This window comes from Squalius cephalus (genome assembly GCF_949319135.1).
Source record: "Squalius cephalus genome assembly, chromosome: 5".
NCBI lineage: Eukaryota > Metazoa > Chordata > Actinopteri > Cypriniformes > Leuciscidae > Squalius > Squalius cephalus.
This window is the reverse complement of record NC_137126.1, coordinates 44,966,861-44,988,971: the sequence shown is the minus strand read 5'-3', so window position 1 is coordinate 44,988,971 and position 22,111 is coordinate 44,966,861. Positions and strand designations below refer to the sequence as shown.

Below are 22,111 nucleotides of genomic sequence, written 5' to 3'. Positions count from 1 at the left end.
CAGTGGTCATATCAGAGGGAATTTATACAAGGTCATACACACATATTTGCATGTACTCAAGTGATTATTTCACAAAAACAGGTATTAGTCTGGCATAACCTATTAGAGAAAACATTGAAAGGTGTGAAATGGGCACTGTAAAATCAAAATGGCAGAATACAAGCATCATTAGTTATCCAGTCAGATTTTTACAATGACACGATAAAACCGACATTTTGGGCAGCTCATTTCAGGATTGTGTCCTCACTCGCTGTTGAATACAAAAAAAAAAAAAAAATAGAAGTTAGGATGACCAAATTAGCAAGCAATTCCAATATTCACCAGGGGCCGTATTCACAAAGCATTTTATCTTACCACTAGGAGTACTCCTAAAACGCACTAAAAAAATTTAGCTAGGAGTTTTCTCTTAGAAGTTATTCACAACGCCTTTCAGACCTACTCTTAGTAAAGAAAAATGACAACTCCTAAACTAAGAGTGAGTCTTCGTTGCTATGGATGACGTCATTACTCATGCACGAGCTTGACTGAAGTGACCACCTTGATTGGCTGATGATTGTAACGCGGGAATGATTCCAAACACCTCCCCTACGATGATGAGTGACAGGTGACAGGTCTGAGAATGCGTGCGCTACACAAGTAGTGCGAAGGACGGAAGATGATGAATAACTGAATAAATAGCCTAAATGAATAAAGAGTAAGGCAAAACAAATAGCCTAGTAGCCTAATGAAACATATGGATTGATGCAATATCTTTGCAACATTATTGAATTAATCTGTCACTATATGCCTCTGCCTACGTTTGCAAAGAGAAGAACATTTTAATTTGATTCACAATGAAACGTTACAATTAGTTTACATGCAATGAGTAGCCTAGTTTTGGTTGTTGTTGGTGGCGTTATTGCATCCCTAGTTATGCCTACAATGCAGAATTGTTCCCTCGCGATTGGAAGCTCCTGTAGCCGCCGCATACGCATTTCAAAACATCACAGCGTGAAATGCCACAAAAAGCGGTTTGTGAAGGTCTTAGTGAGTTAGGAGTCCTCTCGACTTCTTTTAAGCTGTCCCAGGCTTAGGTGCTACTTTTAGGGCTAAAATGCTTCGTGAATTACTCTTAGTCAAAAAAATTAGGAGTCCTAAAGTTACGAGTGACACGCCCATTATTTTTAGAAGTTTCTCCTAAATTCGCCAGTTAGGAGCTACTTTTAGCCTTAAAATTCTTTGTGAATACGGCCCCTGATGAATATGCAGAAGAATCACTATTAAAATGTTAAGGTGAAACCTTACCTTCTGCTATTTGTTTAGCAATGCGTTCCTTCTCCTCTCGCACCTTCTTCTCCTCCTCTTCTATTCTCCTCTCCTCCTCTGCGATTGGTTTCAGATTATCTGGAGATAAAGAAAAGCTTTTTTAACTTTATCAAGTGTGTAAACATTTTTAAACTTTTAGCACCATTTTGGCCACCAACTTTCATTCCTGTATATATATACAGTACCAGTCAAAAGTTTGGAAACATTACTATTTTTTATGTTTTTGAAAGAAGTCTCTTATGCTCATCAAGCCTGCAGTAAAAAAAAAACAAAAAAAAAAACAGTAATAATATGAAATATTATTACAATTTAAAATAATGGTTCTCTTTTTAAATATATTTTAAAATGTAATTTATTTTTGTGATGCAAAGCTGAATTTTCATCAGCAAGTACTCCAGTCTTTGGTGTCTTATGATCCTTCAGAAATCATTCTAATATGATGATTTGATACTCAGTTATTATCAATGATGGAAACAGTTGTGCTGTTTAATATATATTTTTGGAATACTTTTTTCAGGATTCATTGATGAGTAAAACGTTAACAGCATTTATTCATAAAAACAGCATTTATTCAAAATAAAAACATTTCTAACAATATAAATCGTTACCATCACCTTTTATCAATTTAACGCATCCTTGTTGAATTAAAGTACTAATTTCTTTTAAAAAAAATAGTTATTGTTCCCAAACTTTTGAACGGTAGTGTATATTGTTACAAAAGATTTCTATTCTAAATAAATAGTTATTTTTAACTTTTTATTCATCAAGTAATCCTGAAAAAAGTATCTCAGGTTATAAAAAAAATATTAAGCAGCACAACTGTTTCCAACATTGATCATAAATCATCATATTAGAATGATTTCTGAAGGATCATAAGACACCAAAGACTGGAGTACTTGCTGATGAAAATTCAGCTTTGCATCACAAAAATAAATTACATTTTAAAGTATATTAATAAAGAGAACCATTATTTTAAATTGTACTAATATTTCATAATATTATTATTTTTTTTTTATTTTTTTTTAACTGCAGGCTTGATGAGCATAAGAGACTTCTTTCAAAAACATTAAAAATAGTAATGTTTCCAAACTTTTGACTGGTACTGTATATTTCTTAATTAAGCCAACAAATGTAGTTCAGACCTACAGAAACATGCACTCTAGAGTTGATAAGCTTAAAAATGAAAGAATGACTTAAACATGCGACTTCCACAAGCAATCTGTTAAAAGGGAGTGTATGCATGCATGTATATAAACACTGTTAATGTTTTATGAATGATTTAAAGGTCCTTCTGTCCACTGAATGTCATCTGAACACCTGTCTCACTGTTTCAGATCAACTTGCTTGTTCTTACCATATCTGCGCTTTCCATAGATAATGCCAACAAGCAATGCAGACCATCTGGCTGTCTGAAAGACAAAATAAATCTCCTTAATATCAGTAATTTTGTTTTTATTAACAGTGAAGGAAGGTAATATCGTGACGGCCATTTTAACAGACGTCAAAACATCACAGCCCGCTCTGACAGAAGGAGGGAAAAATAGACGCCATTCTTCGTTTAAATCGAGTAATACACATCTTGAATGATGGATTTGTAAAGACAAACCTTAATCAGCGGCGACACTTGCACTGGAGGAACCATTTCGCCGGACTTCAGGACCGCACTCAGTATGCAGAGGTCAGAGAAGCGCAAGAGCACAGCGAGAAGAAGTGAGGCTTATGAGCTCGCGGACGTCATACCGCCACCTGCAGGCCTGGAGAGCAACCGCGGTGTCGTCGATGAGTCCGATAAAGAGGTTTGACATTCTTTTTATTAATATGTAATATATTATAAATATATGTCTTGCTAAAATGTATTTTGAGAGAGGATATTCCGCCCAACCAAGGTTTCTTTCTCACATCTTGGGGAGTTTTTTGGTCATTAGCCAGCCAGTATCCACCTTGTAACTGCAGTGTAAACCATTATTTTTTTGAAGTTGTAAACAAGAATTTTGGAGTTACTAATTTAGTCTTTCTACTTCACAATCCAACGTTTAATTCAATGTGTTACTTGTCTTGCCGTTTCTTTGTAATCTTTTATGAAATTTACTAGCAATCAACGAGTGAAAATTGTTTCCTAGCCCTTTTCAAGTAAATCCTACTCCATTATTAATATAATTATTAGGGATGAGCGAGTACAGCATTATCTGTATCTGTATCTGTATCTGTTAACCATATGAATTATCTGTATCTGTATCTGTACTCGGACTGGGTGGGGCCTAACCCGGAAGTGGGCGGGATTTAACCCGACAGTGGGTTGGGTTGTCTTGAAATGGGCGGGGCTTTAACCGGTATGTTATTTTAAGCATGCAATTGATATGGGTTGATCAGAAATTGTTATATTTATTGCTGATTAGAAAACTATTTACATGACAGCATCAGCATTGAGCTTCAGATCAATGGTTTTGATCACGATAACAAACGAACTACAGAACAAGTTTTGCAACAATGAATACAACACATGCGGTTGCAATTATGAAGTAAAATGTAATGAACAAGAGTTTTCATCTCAACTAGGGCAGGGTGATATGGACCAAAAGTCATATCCCTATATATTTAGGCTGAATTTCAATATATGATATATATAGGCTATCCCGATATTTTTTTATTTTTCATGTTTTATTTTTTTCAAAACTTGTTGACACACACACTGAAGTACTGTCCCCCTTTACTTAACATAAATTGTAAGAATATGACTAATAGTAAAGACTAGTACTAATAAACATTGGTCTATGCTAAAGGTATTAAATAGCAGTCCCAAACTAGTTTTTGTTAATACAATGTTGGTATGAGCCACCACAGTCATTTAAAAATATAAAAAAATAACACAAAGAAAAATAAAGTGGCATTTTGGGGTTAATATTGAAACGACAGTTACCATGGTGAATACACAATACTAACAAGAACTGTTAATGAAACATGGAAACTGCTCCTGGTGAATAGAATGAGAATTATACCTGCATTACTTTTATTTCGTGTAATTTACAACGTAACGGCGTTGCATGCTCGTAGTTTATTTTGCCCTTTATATACAGTGAGGCGATACACAGCGCGCGCCGCCGCATTTGCGCGTGCAATTGAGTGTGCGCTACTACGACTACAGTATAACGGCTGACAGGACAAGAAAGTCCGTTTTTCTGAGGTGAAAGACTTTATTTCATGTTATAACATAACATGCTCTAAACACGCACGCAAAGTGGAAAAGGATGGGCGGGGGCGCGGGGAGCAGTGCAGAGAGCTCCGGGTCAGGATCACAGCGCAAATTTGAACTATATTGATATATGCGATATGGTCTAATTCCATATCGCATTTAAAAAAAATAATATATCTATATATATATATATTCTTTATATCGATATATCGCCCAGCCCTAATCTCAACATAACTTTCTTTTTTTTTTTTATCCGAGCACAGATATTGACTCGTATTACTCGTATAATACTCGTACTCGACAAAAGTGCTTTATCCGTACCGGATACTCGTTTCAGCCGAGTATCCGGCTCAACTCTAATAATTATTATTATAAAAAACAAAAAATACAGAATGACAATATATTATATGCCAGGGAGCAAGAAAATAAAGACTCACCATTTTCACAGCTTTCTTTTTAGAAGAATCAGAAATCATATAGAGTTCAAGAAAAATGTTTAAAAAAGGCTTAATCTTTCTAAATTTACACTTTATAAAATTTTTAGCCAAAAACAAGCTAAGATTGATCAAATAACAAACATCTGAATCTTCTTCTCTCTAATGCGTATAACCAAGAATAACATTTTCATATTTCAAAGAGATATCAGGAATTATAAAAGAAAAAATGTTTTTCCAGAAATTCTTTGTAAACTCAATACCAAAACAGTTTTGTTTTTTATGTTTTTCCCAGTGTTGGGAGTATTATTAAGTCACTATATATGTCACTCTTACGTTTTGTGACAATTTGACCTAACTGAACCCAAAGGCTTGTGAGAAATTGCTGAGAACAAATAAGGAATTGCTAGGTCTCTGGAGGCTAAATACGGTGTTGATTTAATTGGACATGTCAGGGAAACTTTGTAAATTAGATTAACTCTGTTTGTAAATTAGATTAACTCTATTTGTAACTTAGATTAATCTTATTTTGTGGTTGTCAGACAGGTCGAGATATTTACATTTAGTCATTTAGCAGATGCTTTTGTCCAATGCGACTTACGAATAAGGACTAAATTAAGCGAGTCATCGTGAAGAGGCAAGAAACAACGCAAGAAATGTGCTCAAAATACGAAGTTCAGGCATTGTTCAGAGTAGCATAAGCCCGATAAGCAAGGATTTAAAGGAAAAAGGAGTTTTTTTTTTTTTTTTTGAGATATAAAGGGCAGGTAAGGTTAGAAGCAGAACCTGATTTCACCAAGTTTGACATGGTTCTGGATAAGCATCTTTATTGATCCTGGAATAACATTCCAATCAACCAATCAGATTTGAGGAACCAGTTTACAGTTTATGTCAAGTTTAGGCTTGCAAGGTTAGGTGCTTCTACATTTCCCTCTGATTTTAGAGATAACTTATGGGGTTAGGTTTGTGGAAAATCAGGACGTACAAGGTAGAACGTCAACTGTGAGGATAATGCAGGTCAGTGTTATGTGGCTAAATGTGCTTCTGTAACCAGGCGAAAAGCATAAAATAATTCAAAAGAGCAGAACTGTACAGAGTTACAAAAACAAAACATGATGTCCAAACATTAAAATGTACTTTATTGCTGTAGGACAACTTCATTACCAAAAATGTGTTCATGCCATGAAAACTAAACAACTGATAATGCTTAAGGATCAGGAAATGAGGAATAACAGACTGCAAGTATGAACCACTTGATCGATTACTGTAAATCAGTGTTACTTAATACTTGTGTTTGAAAATTTCATCATTTGGCACTTTTACATGAGAGGCTTTTTAGAAAATGATCCCATTCTGACAAAAATTTCAGTACATCTTAACAATGCCATCAATAAAATAATATGCACATTTTTGGGAACTCAATTTCATTAGTGTCTATGAAACAGTGTCATTAGTTTCGATGCAGCCACATTCTTTTAGTTTCTTCTTGGCTCTCAGGATGAAGTTAACCTTCCCTCTGTTCTTCATGTTGGAAGTGTATTCATGAGACTTCAGTTTGGCGTAGTAATCTGAGAATTTGTTGAAGAGGAGGGAGATTGGAAGGCCATTCAATATGATCCCAAAGGAAATGCAGCCAAAGGCAAATATCCGCCCCAATAGGGTCTCTGGATACATGTCACCATAGCCTACAGTAGAGATGCTCACCTGGAATGAGAAGTTATTGGTAAATTGATCAAAATAAATAATTTATTCAACCTTGCGTTGTTGCAAACCCCTATGAATTTCTTTCTTCCATAGAAAACTGAAGGAGAAGTTTAGCAGAGCGTTACGTCACACAGTGAAAGTGGACGGGGACCATAAGTGGTAAAGCTCCAAAAACACCATGCAAACTTCATAAAAGTAGTTAAAATGACTTTTTCCATTTTTTTTGCACCATTTTCCAAACCTGAAGACGTAGGCTATAATAGATTTCACTGAAAATTCCCTGTAAATCATCATTCTCTTTTATTGTATGGAAAAGAGCAGAGGATTTTGTGCTATAGAGAGCAATAGTGCCAGTCCACTTTTTCAGCGGCCTTGGTTCCGTAAGTATTTTTCCCATAGGGATTAAAAAAAACAACAACTTTGTTTAAGAGTTATAAGTTATAAGAGTTATAAGCCATGCACCAAACCAACCATCTACAAGGTGAATCACAACATTTGAAAATTGGACGAAAAGACACAGGTACAAGACTGTGGGAAAGATGAGGGAATAATATGCATACAAATGTGTAAGTAGTTTGAGAGTGTGAGGAGACTGACTCTATCACAGATAGGGCGTGGGCGGAGCTAAAGAGTTATTTTGGCACGATTTGCTTGTTGCGATTCTCTGATTGGTAGAGATTTCTCTGCTGTATCATGGTTAATGCCACTTTTCACCAGGAATTCCACTGTTAAACATGATTATTTAAAAATATACCATCGATTAAAGGAACACTCCACCGTTTTTTCATATTAAACTATGTTATTCCCTTAACTAAGACGAGTTGATACATACCTCTCTCGTCTCAGTGCGTGCACTCAACCGCTCTGGCGCGCGGCGACACTTTGATAGCACTTAGCTTAGCCCAGTTCATTCATTAGAATCCAAACAGAGATGAAGTTAGAAGCGACCAAACACCTCCACGTTTTCCCTATTTAAATACAGTTACACGAGTAGTTACACGACCAAGTATGGTGACACAAAATAAAACGTGGCGCTTTTCTAAGCGGTTAAAAAGGATATCTATAATGTATGGCGGAGTAGCACTTGGGAGCACTTCGACTTGGCGCAGTAAAAAATCACGTTGGTTCTAATGACAGAAGTGAGAGGGAGAGGGGGAGAGGATTTTTCAGGCGTGACTTTTTACTTTTTTTTTTTGATAGCTAAGTGCTATCAAAGTGTCGCCATGCGCCAGAGCGATTGAGTGCACACACTGAGACGAGAGAGGTATGTATCAACTCGTCTTAGTTAAGGGAATAACATAGTTTAATATGAAAAAACGGCGGAGTGTTCCTTTAATAACCTCGTAGCTCATTGTAGGTCTGTCTTTAAAGGTTTATCATTCAAAGTCAATTCCCCTATGGAGAAAATTAATGGGATTTTACCTCTAGAACTTGACTGTTGCACTTTATCAAGATCTCCTTTTGCGTTTTCCACAGAAAAAAGAAAGTGATACTGGTTTTGACAGACATTACGTTGAGTACTACTGAGTAACATCATCTATATCATATATGCATGATTAATAGAAATAATGTTTACTTACAGATGCCCACCACCAAGAATGTGGAATACTGGTAAAGTTGGTATTAGGGGCGTCGAATTCAACGCTATAAACCATGGCAGAGAATATGAAGATCCCCATGGCAATAAAGAGAAAGAGACACCCCACCTGCTGATAGCACTGCCTCAACGTGAAGCCAAACGCTCTCAGCCCCGTGGAGTGACGTGCCAGTTTCAGAACCCGAAAAATACGCATGAGTCGCATGATTCGCAGCACTTGTCCAACCTTGCTCACCTGACCTACAGTCTGCATGTCCGCATTTTGTTTCCCAGGACCGAAGGTCTCAAAGCTCTCGAGCACGAACTGCATCAACTGCGGTAGGATGGCCAAGAGGTCTACAGCGTTCAGTATGCTCTTAACAAAGCAACAGATATCTGGGGTTGAAACCAGACGCAACAGGTACTCAGTGGTGAAGAAGGTTATGCACAGAGTCTCTACAAACTCTCCGAATGTCTTGCCACTAAACTGGTTAGTAGATGCCATGTTCTCCATTTCTTCCACCGTAGACAGAGTCATCGTAACCAGCGACACCAGCACAAACATACTCGATGCGACTGCCATAAGTTTCGCCGGGACCGAGGAGAACGGATTCTCCATGAAGTTCCAAAGTGACCGTCGCATCTCGCCGAGAAACATGCTGTCGAATGCCTCCTCGTCTTCTTCGATTACCACCTCCGCCTCCAGCTCCTTCTGAACTTTGAGCTGTTCGCACAACTCGTCGTGCTTCTCCTCGAGCAGGATCCGACAGCACCGTTGAGAATATTTGATCCGAACGCCCCAATAATTGATCTCCTCCAAGAAGTTCCTCGGACAGAGCTCTTCCTTGATCCACAGCACACCGGTCCTGTAGAAGTTGAAGATGCTGTTGAAGACGTCTGGATCTCGGTCGAAGAAATATTCGTTGTCCTTCACGACGTAGTCATCGCAGAGGTTCAGCTTCATGTTGAGGTCAGTGTAGGTGGCCAGACGGCCAATTCGGCTCTGTGGGTATCTCGCTGCCATTTTGTAGGCGATACGGTAGGACTTTCCTCCAACGTTGAGGTTAAGTGTGCAATTCCTGCTTGGTGATATGCTGGTAAACCATATCGAAGGCTCTGAATACCTCTCAACCTCCCCATCGTCGACATCCCCAAAGATGTCATAGATATCCGCCTGTAGTTCGCCTAAAGAGCTCCACTGTTTCACCAAACACCCTTTAGCGAATGGGATGGTGTCGTCTGTTGACTCAGAAGTTGCTATTTTGCAGTTGGGAAAGAGGCTCTGTCTCCTGTTTCTCTGATCACCGAACATCCTCTCAGTCTTCCGCTATCCTCCTAGAGGAGGAACTGTACAGCGCGCCTGTTAATCTCAGAGCTTTACTGACACAAAACCTACTCTGTTTAAGTATAAAGAGACAGGCAGGAGGAAGCACCAGTCCTCTAATGCCACCTATAAGGAGCTAAGGGTTCAACTTAAATGCCAATATCCGTTAAGCCTTTGATTGAGGGTGAAGTCTGCTTTGAACTCTTTGAAATGACATGCTTGCTAATGAATGAGGCTTATTTATAAACTGCTTCTAAAATATGGGCATCTTTATCTAGTTAATGATAGAGCAGGTATTTACTAGAGGTTAATGATAGTAACATTTAAACAAGCAGCCAAACTGAAGTAAGTGGACATGAAGGAATTCATGAATGAAGGAAACTGTCACATGATCCTTCTGAAATCATTCTAATATGCTTTCTGCTCAAGAAACATTATTATTATTAATATTATTACATTGATATTATTATTATCAATGTTGAATTTTTTTTTTTTTTTTTTTTTTTTGCTGTTGCTGTTTAATATTTGTTGTGGAAAATTATACACCATTCAAAAGTTTGAGGTATATGATTTAAAGAAATAAATTAATAGTTTTATTCTGCAAGGACACATTAAATAGATCAAAAGTGAATTTGAAAATTTATAATGTTACAAAATGTTTCTGATTTAAAAAATAATGTTCTTTTGAGCTTTTTAATAATCAAAGATATATACAGTATAATGTTATATAAAACTGGTGAAGATGAATTCAGGATTGAAAATGTGATTATGAAATAAAGAGTTTCTTTGAATAATGTATGCAGTGTTTATCTGCTTTCAAGAACAAAACAAATTCAGATGGGCATGAATCAAGAGTTGTAAGCATTGGAAAGAGCAGGTTGGATAATGCCAAGTCACTTAAGGTAACCGGGTCACTAAGACCTTCGAGACTTAGGTTTTAACATGATCTAATGAGAAAACATACAATGCGATTCGTATGGAAAAGTACGATTTTTTAGAAAGAACCTAACCGTCATGAGATCTATGAATGAGATTGTACAAATTCATACACATTATCACCAATTCACCAAAATGTGCAATAGTTACGAATAAATTAAGTTCAGTTACTGTAATTAATCCTATTAACTTTCTAGGGTTGTGAAGACATACCTGACATGAGTTTTGTATAATCACATGATGTTTATGACTTTTTCCTAATTGCTATATTGTTCTTAGAATAATAAAAGGAAATATATAAAATAATGAATTTGTATTTATTCAGTAACTTGTGTTAAGATATTTGCCATCATCCACATCTAAGATATTCTCTTCTGTAGAAATAATCCATTGCATTTTATTGGATTTTGTTCGATTTGATTTTATTCTTATTATATCTCTTTATTTTATATCTTAAAAACTGATTTTTCCATATAAAAGTCTAACAGGATGTAACAAAGAATCAACACACAAAATAATCCTGTATAACAAATAATAGTGCCATCAAACACATCCACATCCCTCCAGATCGCAAGAGCATCTGAGAGGGAGAAACAAATCAAACTGAGCATGTTAGCAAGTTTTACAACATCAAGTCCAAAAGCAGAGCTTAATAAATCATATATTCAGATATAACATATACTTATATGTTCAGTGGTTTATAGACTCTTAAGGGCTTAAACCCACAGTAGATTAGATTAAGCAATCATTTCAGAAAAGACATTTGGCAGGTTTTTAATCTTGGAGGGGCAGATGCTGCCACCGTCTGTCACTGTGCTCAGTTTGTGACAAACCCACACAAATGGGTCTGATTTTTATTTGCAGCTTTAATAAAGGATTTATCCACCAATTGTTATTTGGATGGTGATTTTATATTAAAATAAAGGGACAATATTAATAATACAAATCTAATATTACAAGAGCAGGCTACAGGACAGAATGTTTGTTTCAAAATGCTGTGACAGAAATAAGACGGTAGAACCAAATGTTTAAGTAATTAAACATTTGTTTAGCTGGATGTTTGACTCAAAACCCTGAGATATAAGCCTTGTGGCAACTTTCCTGTGATAATAAACTATATTGATTATAAATTGGACACGAAATATGAAGTAATTCTACATCATTTCATTCATTATAAGACTATTTCACTTTACATGTAAGTACTCCTACATGGTAATCTTCAAAAATGTCGATTGTTTACAATCAAAGCTTGTCCCGTGTCATGTAAAAATAACAAACTTATCGGACAGAAAATAATTTTCAAATCAACAATGAAAAGTTTAGATAAAAGGTAAAGCTAATCTTTTATTTATTTTAATTTGATTTCTTATTACGAAGGAACATTATAATGTGAAAGCGGGATAAACACTTCATACATAACCGACTGTTAAATAAAGTTTTCTCGTATTTGAACGAAACATGGCCGCCACTGAAGTTGGATGTGTGCACTATGTTCGCAGCTGTTTGTTAAAAGTGAGGACATTTCATTACATGTATACGTTGTATTTCATATATGCTTGCCAATGTCAATAAGTTAGCACGATTGTTTTGGTTAATACTTTCCTTGGTCGCACGGTAGCGTGAAACAAGTCTTATTAGCATATAGCTAACTGTATGGGATAAACATCACTGAACACCCATTGACTACTTTTGAGCTGTAATATAAGATTATTTTATGAAGTAAAATCGAATTATTGTTGTTTTAAATGCAACAAATAAGATATGTTAGTTTAGACTTGTTGCTTTGCTCGATATGGTCTAAGAAGTAGCTGTTTAGGGTTTGTGTTATGGTCCTGCATTTGCACTTACAACATATTCTGATGTCAGTCAATATGCTGTGAGTGTTTGATGTGTTTGCTGTAATATATGCGGACTGTTGTATGTGCATTGATGGTGATGGGTTATTATATATTTGTGGTGTGTCTCTGCAGGCGCCCTGCTGTGGGAAGTTTTATGTTTGCAGACTCTGTCATGATGATGAAGAGAACCATCAAATGGACCGATTTAAGGTCCGAGAGGTCAAATGCGCATCGTGCAATACTATTCAAGAGGTAAAGTCATATTTAAGCTTGCCTCTTAACACATCATACAATTTGCTTGGGTGAATCTCACAAAATCTGTCAAGATGTCTGGGTATTATTATTTGTGGGTATTATTTAACCACAAACCCAAAAGAAAGAATAAATGAATACATTTATTCAGCATGGATGCATTGAATTGATCATAAATGGCAGTAACAGCATTTATAATGTTACAAAAGATTCTATTTCAAATAAATGCCGTTCTTTTCAACATTCTATTCATCAAAGCATGTTGGAAGAAATTGGACACAACTGTTTTCAACATTGATAATAATAATCAGCATATTAGAATGATTTCTGAAGGATCATGTGACACTGAGGACTTGGAGTAATGATGCTGAAAATACATCTTTGCATCACAGGAATAAATTATACTTTAAAATATGTTCAAATAGAAAACAGTTATTTTAAATTGTAATAATATTTCACAATATTACTGTTTTTTTTACTGTATTTTTTGTCAAATACAGGTGAAACTCGAAAAATTCGAATATCGTGCAAAAGTTAATTTATTTCAGTAATTCAACTTAAAAGGAGAAACTAATATATTGTATAGACTCAGTTATTTCAAGCCTTTATTTGATATAATTTTGATGATTATGGCTTACAGCTTATGAAAACCCCAAATTCAAAATCTCAGAATATTACATGAAATCAATAAAAAAAAGGATTTTACATACAGAAATGTCAGCCCTCTGAAAAGTATAATCATGCATATGTACTCAGTACTTGGTTTAAATAAATGAACTTTTGCATGATATTCAGATTTTTCGAGTTTCACCTGTACATGCAGTCTTGTTGGGCATAAGAGATTTTTTTAAAAACATTAAACATTTTACAGATCCCAAACGACAGTGTAGATATTACACGCAATTACCTCATTAAATGTCAAAATGCAACACATTTTAATGGTCCTCTAAAAAGGCCTTTTCTTAATGCCAAATATGATTTCTTACTCTTTTTTTTTTTTTTTGCTTTTCAGCTTTGATAACATTAAAACTCTTGCTCGTTCTGTGTTCATCAGGCTCAACAGACATGTAAAGAATGTGAAGTGAAGTTCGGGGAGTATTACTGTGACATCTGCCATCTGTTTGACAAAGACAAGAAGCAGTACCACTGCCAGCCCTGCGGGATATGCAGGTTTGCATGGCATTTACATTCATCAATTTAGCACACACTTTCATGCAAAACAAATGAGAGGTGCCTTCATTATTCAACCGAAGCAATACATTTGTAATTCTTTTAATAAGATTCTCATTGACCTCCTTCTTCTTCTCCTCTGTTACTTTCAGAATTGGCCCAAGAGAGAAATATTTCCATTGTACGAAGTGCAATTTATGTTTAGCCACTGATCTAAAAGATAATCACAAGGTATGAAAAGTCTTCAAATTCTTGTACATTACTTGATCATTTAGTTATTATTAGTGAAATATTAAGCAGTGCTTGTGGTTTCAGTGTGTTGAGAACGTGTCTAGGCAGAACTGCCCTGTGTGTATGGAGGACATCCACACGTCCAGAATAGGGGCTCATGTGCTCTCGTGCGGGCATCTGCTACACAAGTGAGTGTTTGATCATCTGCTGTGTTTAGAGGCGGTCACGCCACACTTTTTCCTTCCATTGACATCCATTCATATGCAAATGCAGGAGACTGGAAACGCAAGCTCAAGCGAAGAAGTTTCACATTTTGAAGCGTTCCAGAGTTCAAGTTTGGTGAACTCTGACCTGCGAATTTGTATCACGTGACCAAAAGAAGATTGTAACGCCACAGCATGAGCTTTTAGCTGAATTAAAAGAAATTAAACTTTAAATCTGCAAGATGCAGTGTTTGCATATTCTCACATCTACTTTATTTAGAATTATGTTTTTAAAAAAGAGGCTGCAAAGTGTGATGTCATACTGCAGTGTCTGTAGAAATTTCATATGCTCAAAGTTGCAATTTCATTTATTTCAGTAATTCAACTTAAAAGGTGAAACTAATATATTATATAGACTCATTACATGCAAAGTGAGATATTTCAAGCATTTATTTGATATAATTTTGATGATTATGGCTTACAGCTTATGAAAACCCCAAATTCAAAATCTCAGAAAATGATAATATTACATGAAATCAATAAAAAAAATGATTTTACATACAGAAATGTCAGCCCTCTGAAAAGTATAATCATGCATATGTACTCAGTACTTGGTTTAAATAAATGAACTTTTGCACGATATTCTAATTTTTCGAGTTTCACCTGTACATGCAGTCTTGTTGGGCATAAGAGACCTTTTTAAAAATGTAAAAATGTTAATTCTGTCAATATTTACTTACCCTCATGTCGTTTCAAACCCGTAAGATTTTCATTCATCTTCAGAGCACAAATGAAGATCTTTTTGATGAATTCTGAGAGCTTTCTGTCTCTCCATTGACAGCTACACAACTTTGACGATTCAAAAAGTTCATAAAATTAATCCATGTGAATCGAGCGGTTTAGTCAACATTTTCTGAAGAGACTCGATCGCTTTATTTGATTGAATTTAGGGTTTTACCAGTTAAAGGTTTGAACACAAGTGATGGCCACTATATATTAGAAAAAATGATTGATTTCTATAATATAAAAGTCTCTGTGTGTGTATCATCTGGAGCCCTATCAAATGAATGTGATTTGATGTAAAAACACTATCCTTTTGCTTGCAGAACATGCTTTGATGACATGTGCAGAACTGGGTAAGGAGTGTTGTTGTTTTCTGACTATTGTATTAATGTCTTCTTATGGCTCACTGCTAATTCTGCATATGTTCATAGTGACATTTCTCTAACTTAATAAGTGTCACAGCCATATGCAGTATCAGCCTCTGTGGAGAGATGTGCTTACATGTGGCGGTCTGTCCCACAGTGCTTACCGCTGTCCCCTGTGTATGCACTCTGCCCTCAACATGAAGCAGTTCTGGGAACAGAGAGATAAGGAGATTGCCCAGACTCCCATGCCCAAGGAGTACCAGGACACTACAGTAAAGGTAACAGAGCCTTCATTTGCATGCATTCACTGAGCAGACACTTTATCCAAATGGACATGCAAATGAGGAGCAATGCAAACACACGCAGAAGTGAATATTCGTTAATGAGTCTGTAAGATGTACTCGTATACCCTGCAGTTGTAAAATGATGACGGCTCAGATTGGAGAAATCTACTTTGGTCATTTCAGTGTGAACCTCAATATAATTATTTTATTAATTTAGTTTTTTAATTCAGTGAATTTAAAAAAAAATAGATTTTATTAATATTATTTGATTTTTATGTTTTGTTTTCATTTAAATTTTAGTGCTTGCCATTTTTATTAGTTTTTTTATTCTATTTAGCTTGAATTTATTTTCAGTTTAGTTTTAGTAATTTTAGTACTCCAACTTAAACTTAATTTGTTTCCAAGGCAACATTTCTTATATGAATGTTTTAATGTATATGAAATGAATGAGAATGAATATGAAATGTTTTAAATCTTTATTTATTTATTATTATTACTATATATTTTTCCAGCTGTATTTCAATGAACAAAAATAATTTTAAAAAATTCTAGTTTTAGTTACTGGAGAAAATCTTATGTGGTTTTACTTAAATTGGGTATAATTATATATATTTATATTGTATTGCATAATAAAATTGCACCTTGTAGGACCATTATGATTTTTTACTGTTTTCATAACAATTTTCTCTTATTTCCCAATTCGCATTTCTGAAACAAAAATTGCATTCTCATTTCTATAATGCAAAAAAAGAAAGAGTTTTGTTATTTTTACCTCATCGTAGAATTTGCCTTTAATTTTTTATTTTATTAAATCAGTATAATTATAGTACTTTTACTATTTTACAGAAATGAGAATCTGGGAGTAATATGGGAATGCCCAAAACCATGGGTCACAATGCAACAATTCTAAATAACCCTAAAATTGGCTTAATTCAATTGGCTTAATTGTCTTTACGATTAAGGTACACCAAGTAACTTTTTTTTTTTTTCTTCAAAATTTAAAACGTTTATAATGAGCGAGTACATCATCCAAACCGTGTTTTTGTCTTCTTCTAATAAGTGTTTATATTCGGACTATTTTAGACCGGGCGGGACGACAACCGCTGCGGAGTGTCCCAGTTCCTGTGTGACTCGTCATCTACTTAAACGGAGAGAAGTAGCTCCGGCTACAATGCAAGACTCATGCAGTGTTGTTTATTAACCGCTAGAGCGCCACAAGTTATCTTTTCCTTGATTTTACTGTGAAATGTGACCTATTTTTGAGAGATTTTCCCCAATAAGTCAACTTGACTTTGTGTTTGTTCACAGATCATATGCAACGACTGCCAGGCTCACTGCACTGTGTCCTTCCACGTGTTGGGCATGAAGTGCAGCACCTGTGGCTCCTACAACACGGCACAGGACGGGGGTCTGATCACGCCCCCCGCTGTTGACCCACGACAGCCTGCACCGCAGCCGCTAGAAGAAGAGACCGACACGCAGAACCACGACTGATGTTTAGGCTCTCCAATCATCTCCCAGTTAAGCTTTTACAGAACTGACAAACTCTTCTCTCTCACTGCTTCCATGTCTGTACAGCTGCTCTCTTTTTTTCTTTTTCTTTACTTTTTTTTGCTGGATTAAACTGGATGAAATTTTTTTTTCCTGCCTTTAATTTCCTGTGATGGAAACCAACTGATCTAGCACAGTAAGATTTGCAACATACACATTTCTTGAATTTTCCACATGCATTGTGTGTCACAAATGTTAAAGATAATCCAGTGCAATGAGGATAAACTTTTACTAAAATCTGATTTGATTACTAAATCCTCATTATCTATCAAGAATATATTTTTTAAGAATGTGGACATCATTTCTGAACTTTGTTAATTTTAAAATGATTTAATGCTTATTTATTGGTTAATGCTGGGCAAGAAAGAAGCATTGTGTTACAGAAATAAAATAAAATGATCACATTGCGTGATCGCATTGCATATTTCATTTAATAAAAAAAAAAAATTGAAGTAATCTTATTTTCCTAAAGTTTTCCTTCTAGAAATAATCTTGTGCTCTGTATTTTTTCGTTTTATTTATTTTGTTGAGCTTGATTTCAGATATTGTTGGTATTTGTAGTACAGACTTTTTGAGAATGAAATGACTAGTTTTATCCGAAGTGTGCTTTTATTCCACCTTACTTGCTCTCAGAAACAATGGTGGCCACACTTCATGAATTGCTGGGTTCAAAGCCGATTTCAGTCAGATTGGGTTGCACCATCCTGTAATAACTTCTGCAGTATCTCCTGGTCCTGCGGCGGTGGGTTATTCGTGTGTTGTTTTGCTGGCAGCAGTGAATGGTGAAACACAAGTTCATGCAGCTTTCAGTCGTAGGAGACAGTATGTGCTTTTCTCAACCTGAATGACTATATCTGAACGACTGATTTCAGAGTGGTGTTATTCACATGCATACAGCATTTGTGTTTGAAGCAATTCGGATGAGAATAAAACAATCTATCATGAATAATCCAAGTAAGAAAACAGTAAAATAGTGCTACCATACTAAATCCTAAATCTCAATGGAGTCATGATGACTCATGGTTTACTCATGGGATACCTCAGGTTTTTAGAAAAGCATTTATGAATAACATATTGTTCCCACTGTTTTACATGTGATTTATAGTGTTCACCACAAGTAATAGGCTGCAGTGTAACCTGGTCAGAAATAAGTATAGAAATGGCTTCTATTTGGCATCTTGCACACAGACGACAACTTAAAGCGTGTCTTTTTGAAAAGTTGGTTATGCTAAACAGTACTGAATCAATAAATGTTTGAAACATACATGTCTTTGTTAGAGAAGCAATGATGGTGAAAAAATGATTTCTTACTGGGCAGGGGAAGAGGTAAGTGAAATAAAAACAAAAGTTTCTAAGCAGTTGTGATCACCAAAGTGTTGTTTGCATTCAGAATAGGTACTCGATTTCATCCCGATAGTGAAACTTCACTGAATGGGCAATTTCACATGTATTTTGTGTATTTATTTTCCAAATACAAAATACTGTATTTGTATTTAAATAAAAAAAAAGTTCCCTACACAGTATCTGGTTTTTACTTTGATAAATTTCATTAAATGCATTTTTATTTAAATACATTTTCATGTATTTATGCCCATTTCTGAATATAGGAAATGGATTTATACTTAAAACGGTATCCACTTGTACATGAGCAGTTACTCTCAGTATGAGCTAGCAGAAGTAGTTAGTTGTTATGAGCTGAAGGAGAAACGTTAACAGTAGTGTTAGGGCTGGTTCACACAGAACGCGTTTTTGCATCCCACTGTTCAGTTTTCCATTGTTTTTCTATGCAAACATCCGCTAGGCAGACTTGTTGTTTCGACTTGTTCTTGCGTCTAGTTTTTAGAACGTGTCAAGTTAAAAGTGTCCGTCCGTTAGTTTAAAATTCGAGACGGGAAGCTCATTTCGGACACATAAGAAGAAAAAAAAAAATAGGTAAGTAATGAAAAGTTATAAGTCTACTACCGGGCCCCTAAAGAGACATGGTGAAAGAAAAAAATGAGATGGGAGAAAAAGATTATTTGGCAATGTTTTTGCGTTCGCTCGCAAAATGTTTGCGTTCCCTGAGAAACTGCGTTCACTCGCAAATAACACAAAAGTTCTCGGGAGAATGCAAACATTTTGCGAGAGAACGCAAAAGCATTGACTTACTATTTTTCCTCCCATCTCATAATTTTTTCCACCACCATGTCCCCTTAGGGGCGTATACTTAGTCAAAAAAAAATTTACAATTACAAATTGATGTAATTTATCTCATAATTATTTAGTAATGTTTAGACAGTATAGGCCTACACGTGTTACCATGAGACTAGCATTCACCAACTAACCTTTATAAACGTGCTTTTATACAACCTTTATATAGTGGTGGTGTGCATCTTGAGACAAATCAATGGCACTGATTAGTCAACATTTGAAGTGGATCAAAAAAGTTAATCAAAGTTGTCCTAAGACAAGAACGGGCATTGTTCAAAATTCATGTAGGCTATAACTTTGATGAAAGGTTTTGATCCACTTCAAATGTTGATTATACTGTAGCCTATTTTAAGATATGTCGTTGCAAGTTGCTTTCAGTTAAAACAGCTGCATTTTAGTCTGAGACTATAGCTTAAGCCTTGTCTGTGAAACCGGGGGCGAGTGACTAGCCAAGCATTAAACATGTTGCCAACTTTAGCCACAAGAATCAGTAATACATTAGTTCCATTAAAAGTATAGCGCTATTTTTAGCTATATGGGAGACTAAAGTGCTTTATCAAAAATATGACCTGCATTTATGCTTTTAAATCTTCTAGATGAAAAATAATTATTATTTGTGCAATTATCTTAATTTGCATTGAACCCATTATGAGTCATTGCCAAATTGTTGCGTGTTTTAAATGTGGAAAAAAGGCTCACAAATGTCATCATTCTATAACCCAATGTTTTATTAGTTAAAATGAAGTGATTTAACTATATTATTTTGCATGTTTTAATGACTATTTGAATTTGCAAAGTTTCTGAAAAACCTCTTGTCCCTTATAAGCGTCAGGATGCCTCTTAGTCTTTTGCTTTACAGCCTATAACCATTTCATATTTCTTAAATACTGTTTCAACTAATAATAATGATGAAAAAATGCTAATGAAGAACACCATTTTAACAAATGCAACACATGAAAGTTGTAGTGTGATTCAGAAGATATAGCAACTGCTACTGAAGAACAGTGAAAAAGGATAAAAGGTTGGTCAACCTCTTATTAAGGACAAGGTAAGCCTGCTACAAACACCATCACACTTCTTAAGAATAGACAAGTCAAGTAAAATAAAAGCATGCTGGCTAATTAAATGTTATCTCCTCTGGCAGGTTTGGGCGCAGGACTGGTGAGATCTACCGTGTAACATCGTAGTTCTGGGGTGGTGATGTCTGGAGACACGAGATCTGGCACAGCCGGTCCCGGCTGAGGAGGACTGAGGCTTGTATCCAGGCCCAATTCCACAACCTTTTGCTCCGTGTTGGCAGGGTTAGGTGTAGTCAGCACAAGGCCCGGATGTGCAGTACGGTCACTGGTTTGGTGCCGGTTGTCCTCCAGGATGTCCGGTCTCAAGGTGTTCGGCACAATGGGTGCTATTGTGGTTCTCGCTATTGTGGTTCTGTGTACCCTGATCTCCTCCGAAGAGCTCGGCTCATTTGATTCAGAGGATTCAGAACTGGATAATGCCAGCGGGTGATGCAGACAAACCTGTCAGAGGATTGTACATAGATAATCATCAGATTAAGGTACGGTTTCATAGACAGGGCGTGGATTAAGCCAGGATTAGGCCTTAGTTCAATTAGGGCATTTAAGTAGCTTTTATAAACATGCCTTAGAAAAAAACATTACTGCTGTGCATCTTGAGACAAAACCATGGCAGTGACATTTTAAGATGCGTCAGTGCAAGTTACTTTCAGTTAAAACAGCTCAGACATGCATTTTAGTCTGGGACTATATCTTAAGCCTTGTCTATGAAGCCAAGGGCAAGTGTGTTTTAAATAAAATCACAATTTATTTGTAAAGCACTATACAGAGTGCTTTAGTTACACAAAGATAAAATATCATAGAAAAAGGAAATAAAACAAAATCGAATTGTTAATGAAAATACAACCCTAAATGGATTGGTTCAAACTTAATTAAAAAGTAGTTTAAGCTTCCTTAAGACAAGCTTTAAACATGTTTACAGAGGTAAAGGATTGGCAAGTAAATTCCATACAAATTGTCATGGACAATGATACAGGGAATAAGAAAGAGTTTAGTTTAAAATGTTATTAAAAAAAGGGGAAAAAGTAAGGACACAAATACTATAATGACCTAGTTCCACAAAGTAAACATGCTTAATATATGAGACTGCATAAGTCAGTCTGGTTGGGAAATTAAAATATTAAGTTTCCTTACCGGTTTAGAAACTGTGAAAGACACTAAAAATAATCCAAACAGTGCTGGTCCCAAACCCTCCATCTCTTATTAAACGTCTCTCTCTGTTAGAGAAAGAAAATTGATAAAACAATGTGTAGGCCTACATATAATAGACAATAAGATTACTCTAACATTACAAAAGGAACACATGATTTAAAAAAAACATCCAATATGAAAGATTAAATAGTAAAAAATGTTACCTTGTTTAAGCTCCTCGGAAAAACGCAAGAATATTTGAGGTGTGACAGTCTTGCACTGAAAGTTGAACAGAACTGAGCACTTTTATATGAGGTTTAGTTTTAGACACATGGACAAATTTACGTTTGGTGTCAAAACTTTGATGTGTTTATGCTCCTTTTCTCTGTAATTTCACATTTGGTTTGCAAGGTTTCAGGCGGAAGTCAGACCTCCGCTGAAGAGATCATGTGGTTATCAAAGACGTTGATTTGATCATTTCAGTAAACATGTTTTGTTTGGCTGAACTTAATTGAGAACACACCCAAAGGCTAGTCATTGTGAACTCTTATGGCTAAGATGAATCCGT

The 22,111-nt window shown here is 35.6% G+C and overlaps 4 protein-coding genes across 6 annotated transcripts; 1 reads left to right on the top strand and 3 right to left on the bottom strand.

The window, feature by feature from the left end:
- Positions 1 to 6: 6 nt before the first annotated feature.
- Positions 7 to 3,064, bottom strand: atp5meb (ATP synthase membrane subunit eb). The gene is made up of 4 exons (XM_079871120.1): positions 2,912 to 3,064; positions 2,660 to 2,714; positions 1,285 to 1,383; positions 7 to 250 (listed from the first exon to the last, which is right to left on the bottom strand). Exons 1-4 carry the CDS (start codon positions 2,945 to 2,947, stop codon positions 225 to 227), a joined length of 216 nt encoding a protein of 71 aa, XP_079727246.1. The 5' UTR covers positions 2,948 to 3,064; the 3' UTR covers positions 7 to 224.
- Positions 3,065 to 6,043: 2,979 nt separating this feature from the next.
- Positions 6,044 to 12,356, bottom strand: kcnv2b (potassium channel, subfamily V, member 2b). 2 transcript variants are annotated; one of them, XM_079871116.1, is made up of 3 exons: positions 12,318 to 12,356; positions 8,214 to 9,544; positions 6,044 to 6,633 (listed from the first exon to the last, which is right to left on the bottom strand). In XM_079871116.1, exons 2-3 carry the CDS (start codon positions 9,519 to 9,521, stop codon positions 6,364 to 6,366), a joined length of 1,578 nt encoding a protein of 525 aa, XP_079727242.1. In that variant the 5' UTR covers positions 9,522 to 9,544; positions 12,318 to 12,356; the 3' UTR covers positions 6,044 to 6,363. The 2 variants fall into 2 exon arrangements, with proteins under 2 accessions (XP_079727242.1, XP_079727241.1); XM_079871115.1 differs by lacking the exon at positions 12,318 to 12,356 and having other exon boundaries at positions 8,214 to 9,656.
- Positions 11,906 to 19,058, top strand: rchy1 (ring finger and CHY zinc finger domain containing 1). 2 transcript variants are annotated; one of them, XM_079871118.1, is made up of 8 exons: positions 11,906 to 11,981; positions 12,440 to 12,559; positions 13,614 to 13,729; positions 13,882 to 13,960; positions 14,045 to 14,148; positions 15,270 to 15,299; positions 15,469 to 15,589; positions 16,904 to 19,058. In XM_079871118.1, the coding sequence occupies exons 1-8, from the start codon at positions 11,928 to 11,930 to the stop codon at positions 17,087 to 17,089; spliced, it is 810 nt and encodes a 269-aa protein (XP_079727244.1). In that variant the 5' UTR covers positions 11,906 to 11,927; the 3' UTR covers positions 17,090 to 19,058. The 2 variants fall into 2 exon arrangements, with proteins under 2 accessions (XP_079727244.1, XP_079727243.1); XM_079871117.1 differs by having other exon boundaries at positions 15,457 to 15,589.
- A 983-nt stretch (positions 19,059 to 20,041) lies between these two features.
- LOC307158512 (uncharacterized protein) lies at positions 20,042 to 21,949 on the bottom strand. The gene is made up of 3 exons (XM_079871119.1): positions 21,768 to 21,949; positions 21,547 to 21,629; positions 20,042 to 20,856 (listed from the first exon to the last, which is right to left on the bottom strand). The coding sequence occupies exons 2-3, from the start codon at positions 21,607 to 21,609 to the stop codon at positions 20,458 to 20,460; spliced, it is 462 nt and encodes a 153-aa protein (XP_079727245.1). The 5' UTR covers positions 21,610 to 21,629; positions 21,768 to 21,949; the 3' UTR covers positions 20,042 to 20,457.
- Positions 21,950 to 22,111: the final 162 nt, after the last annotated feature.

Coding starts and splice junctions, on each gene's coding strand:
- LOC307158512 (XM_079871119.1), bottom strand. CDS start 21,609: ATGGAGGGTTTGGGACCAGCACTGTTTGGATTATTTTTAGTGTCTTTC. Junction 20,857..21,546: donor CTTTCACAGTTTCTAAACCG/GTAAGGAAACTT, acceptor ATCCTCTGACAG/GTTTGTCTGCATCACCCGCT.
- kcnv2b (XM_079871116.1), bottom strand. CDS start 9,521: ATGTTCGGTGATCAGAGAAACAGGAGACAGAGCCTCTTTCCCAACTGC. Junction 6,634..8,213: donor ATTCTTGGTGGTGGGCATCT/GTAAGTAAACAT, acceptor TTCTCATTCCAG/GTGAGCATCTCTACTGTAGG.
- rchy1 (XM_079871117.1), top strand. CDS start 11,928: ATGGCCGCCACTGAAGTTGGATGTGTGCACTATGTTCGCAGCTGTTTG. Junction 13,961..14,044: donor ATCTAAAAGATAATCACAAG/GTATGAAAAGTC, acceptor TTGTGGTTTCAG/TGTGTTGAGAACGTGTCTAG. Junction 15,590..16,903: donor ACCAGGACACTACAGTAAAG/GTAACAGAGCCT, acceptor GTTTGTTCACAG/ATCATATGCAACGACTGCCA.
- atp5meb (XM_079871120.1), bottom strand. CDS start 2,947: ATGGTTCCTCCAGTGCAAGTGTCGCCGCTGATTAAG. Junction 2,715..2,911: donor AAGTGTCGCCGCTGATTAAG/GTTTGTCTTTAC, acceptor TTTGTCTTTCAG/ACAGCCAGATGGTCTGCATT. Junction 251..1,284: donor TGCTAAACAAATAGCAGAAG/GTAAGGTTTCAC, acceptor TGTATTCAACAG/CGAGTGAGGACACAATCCTG.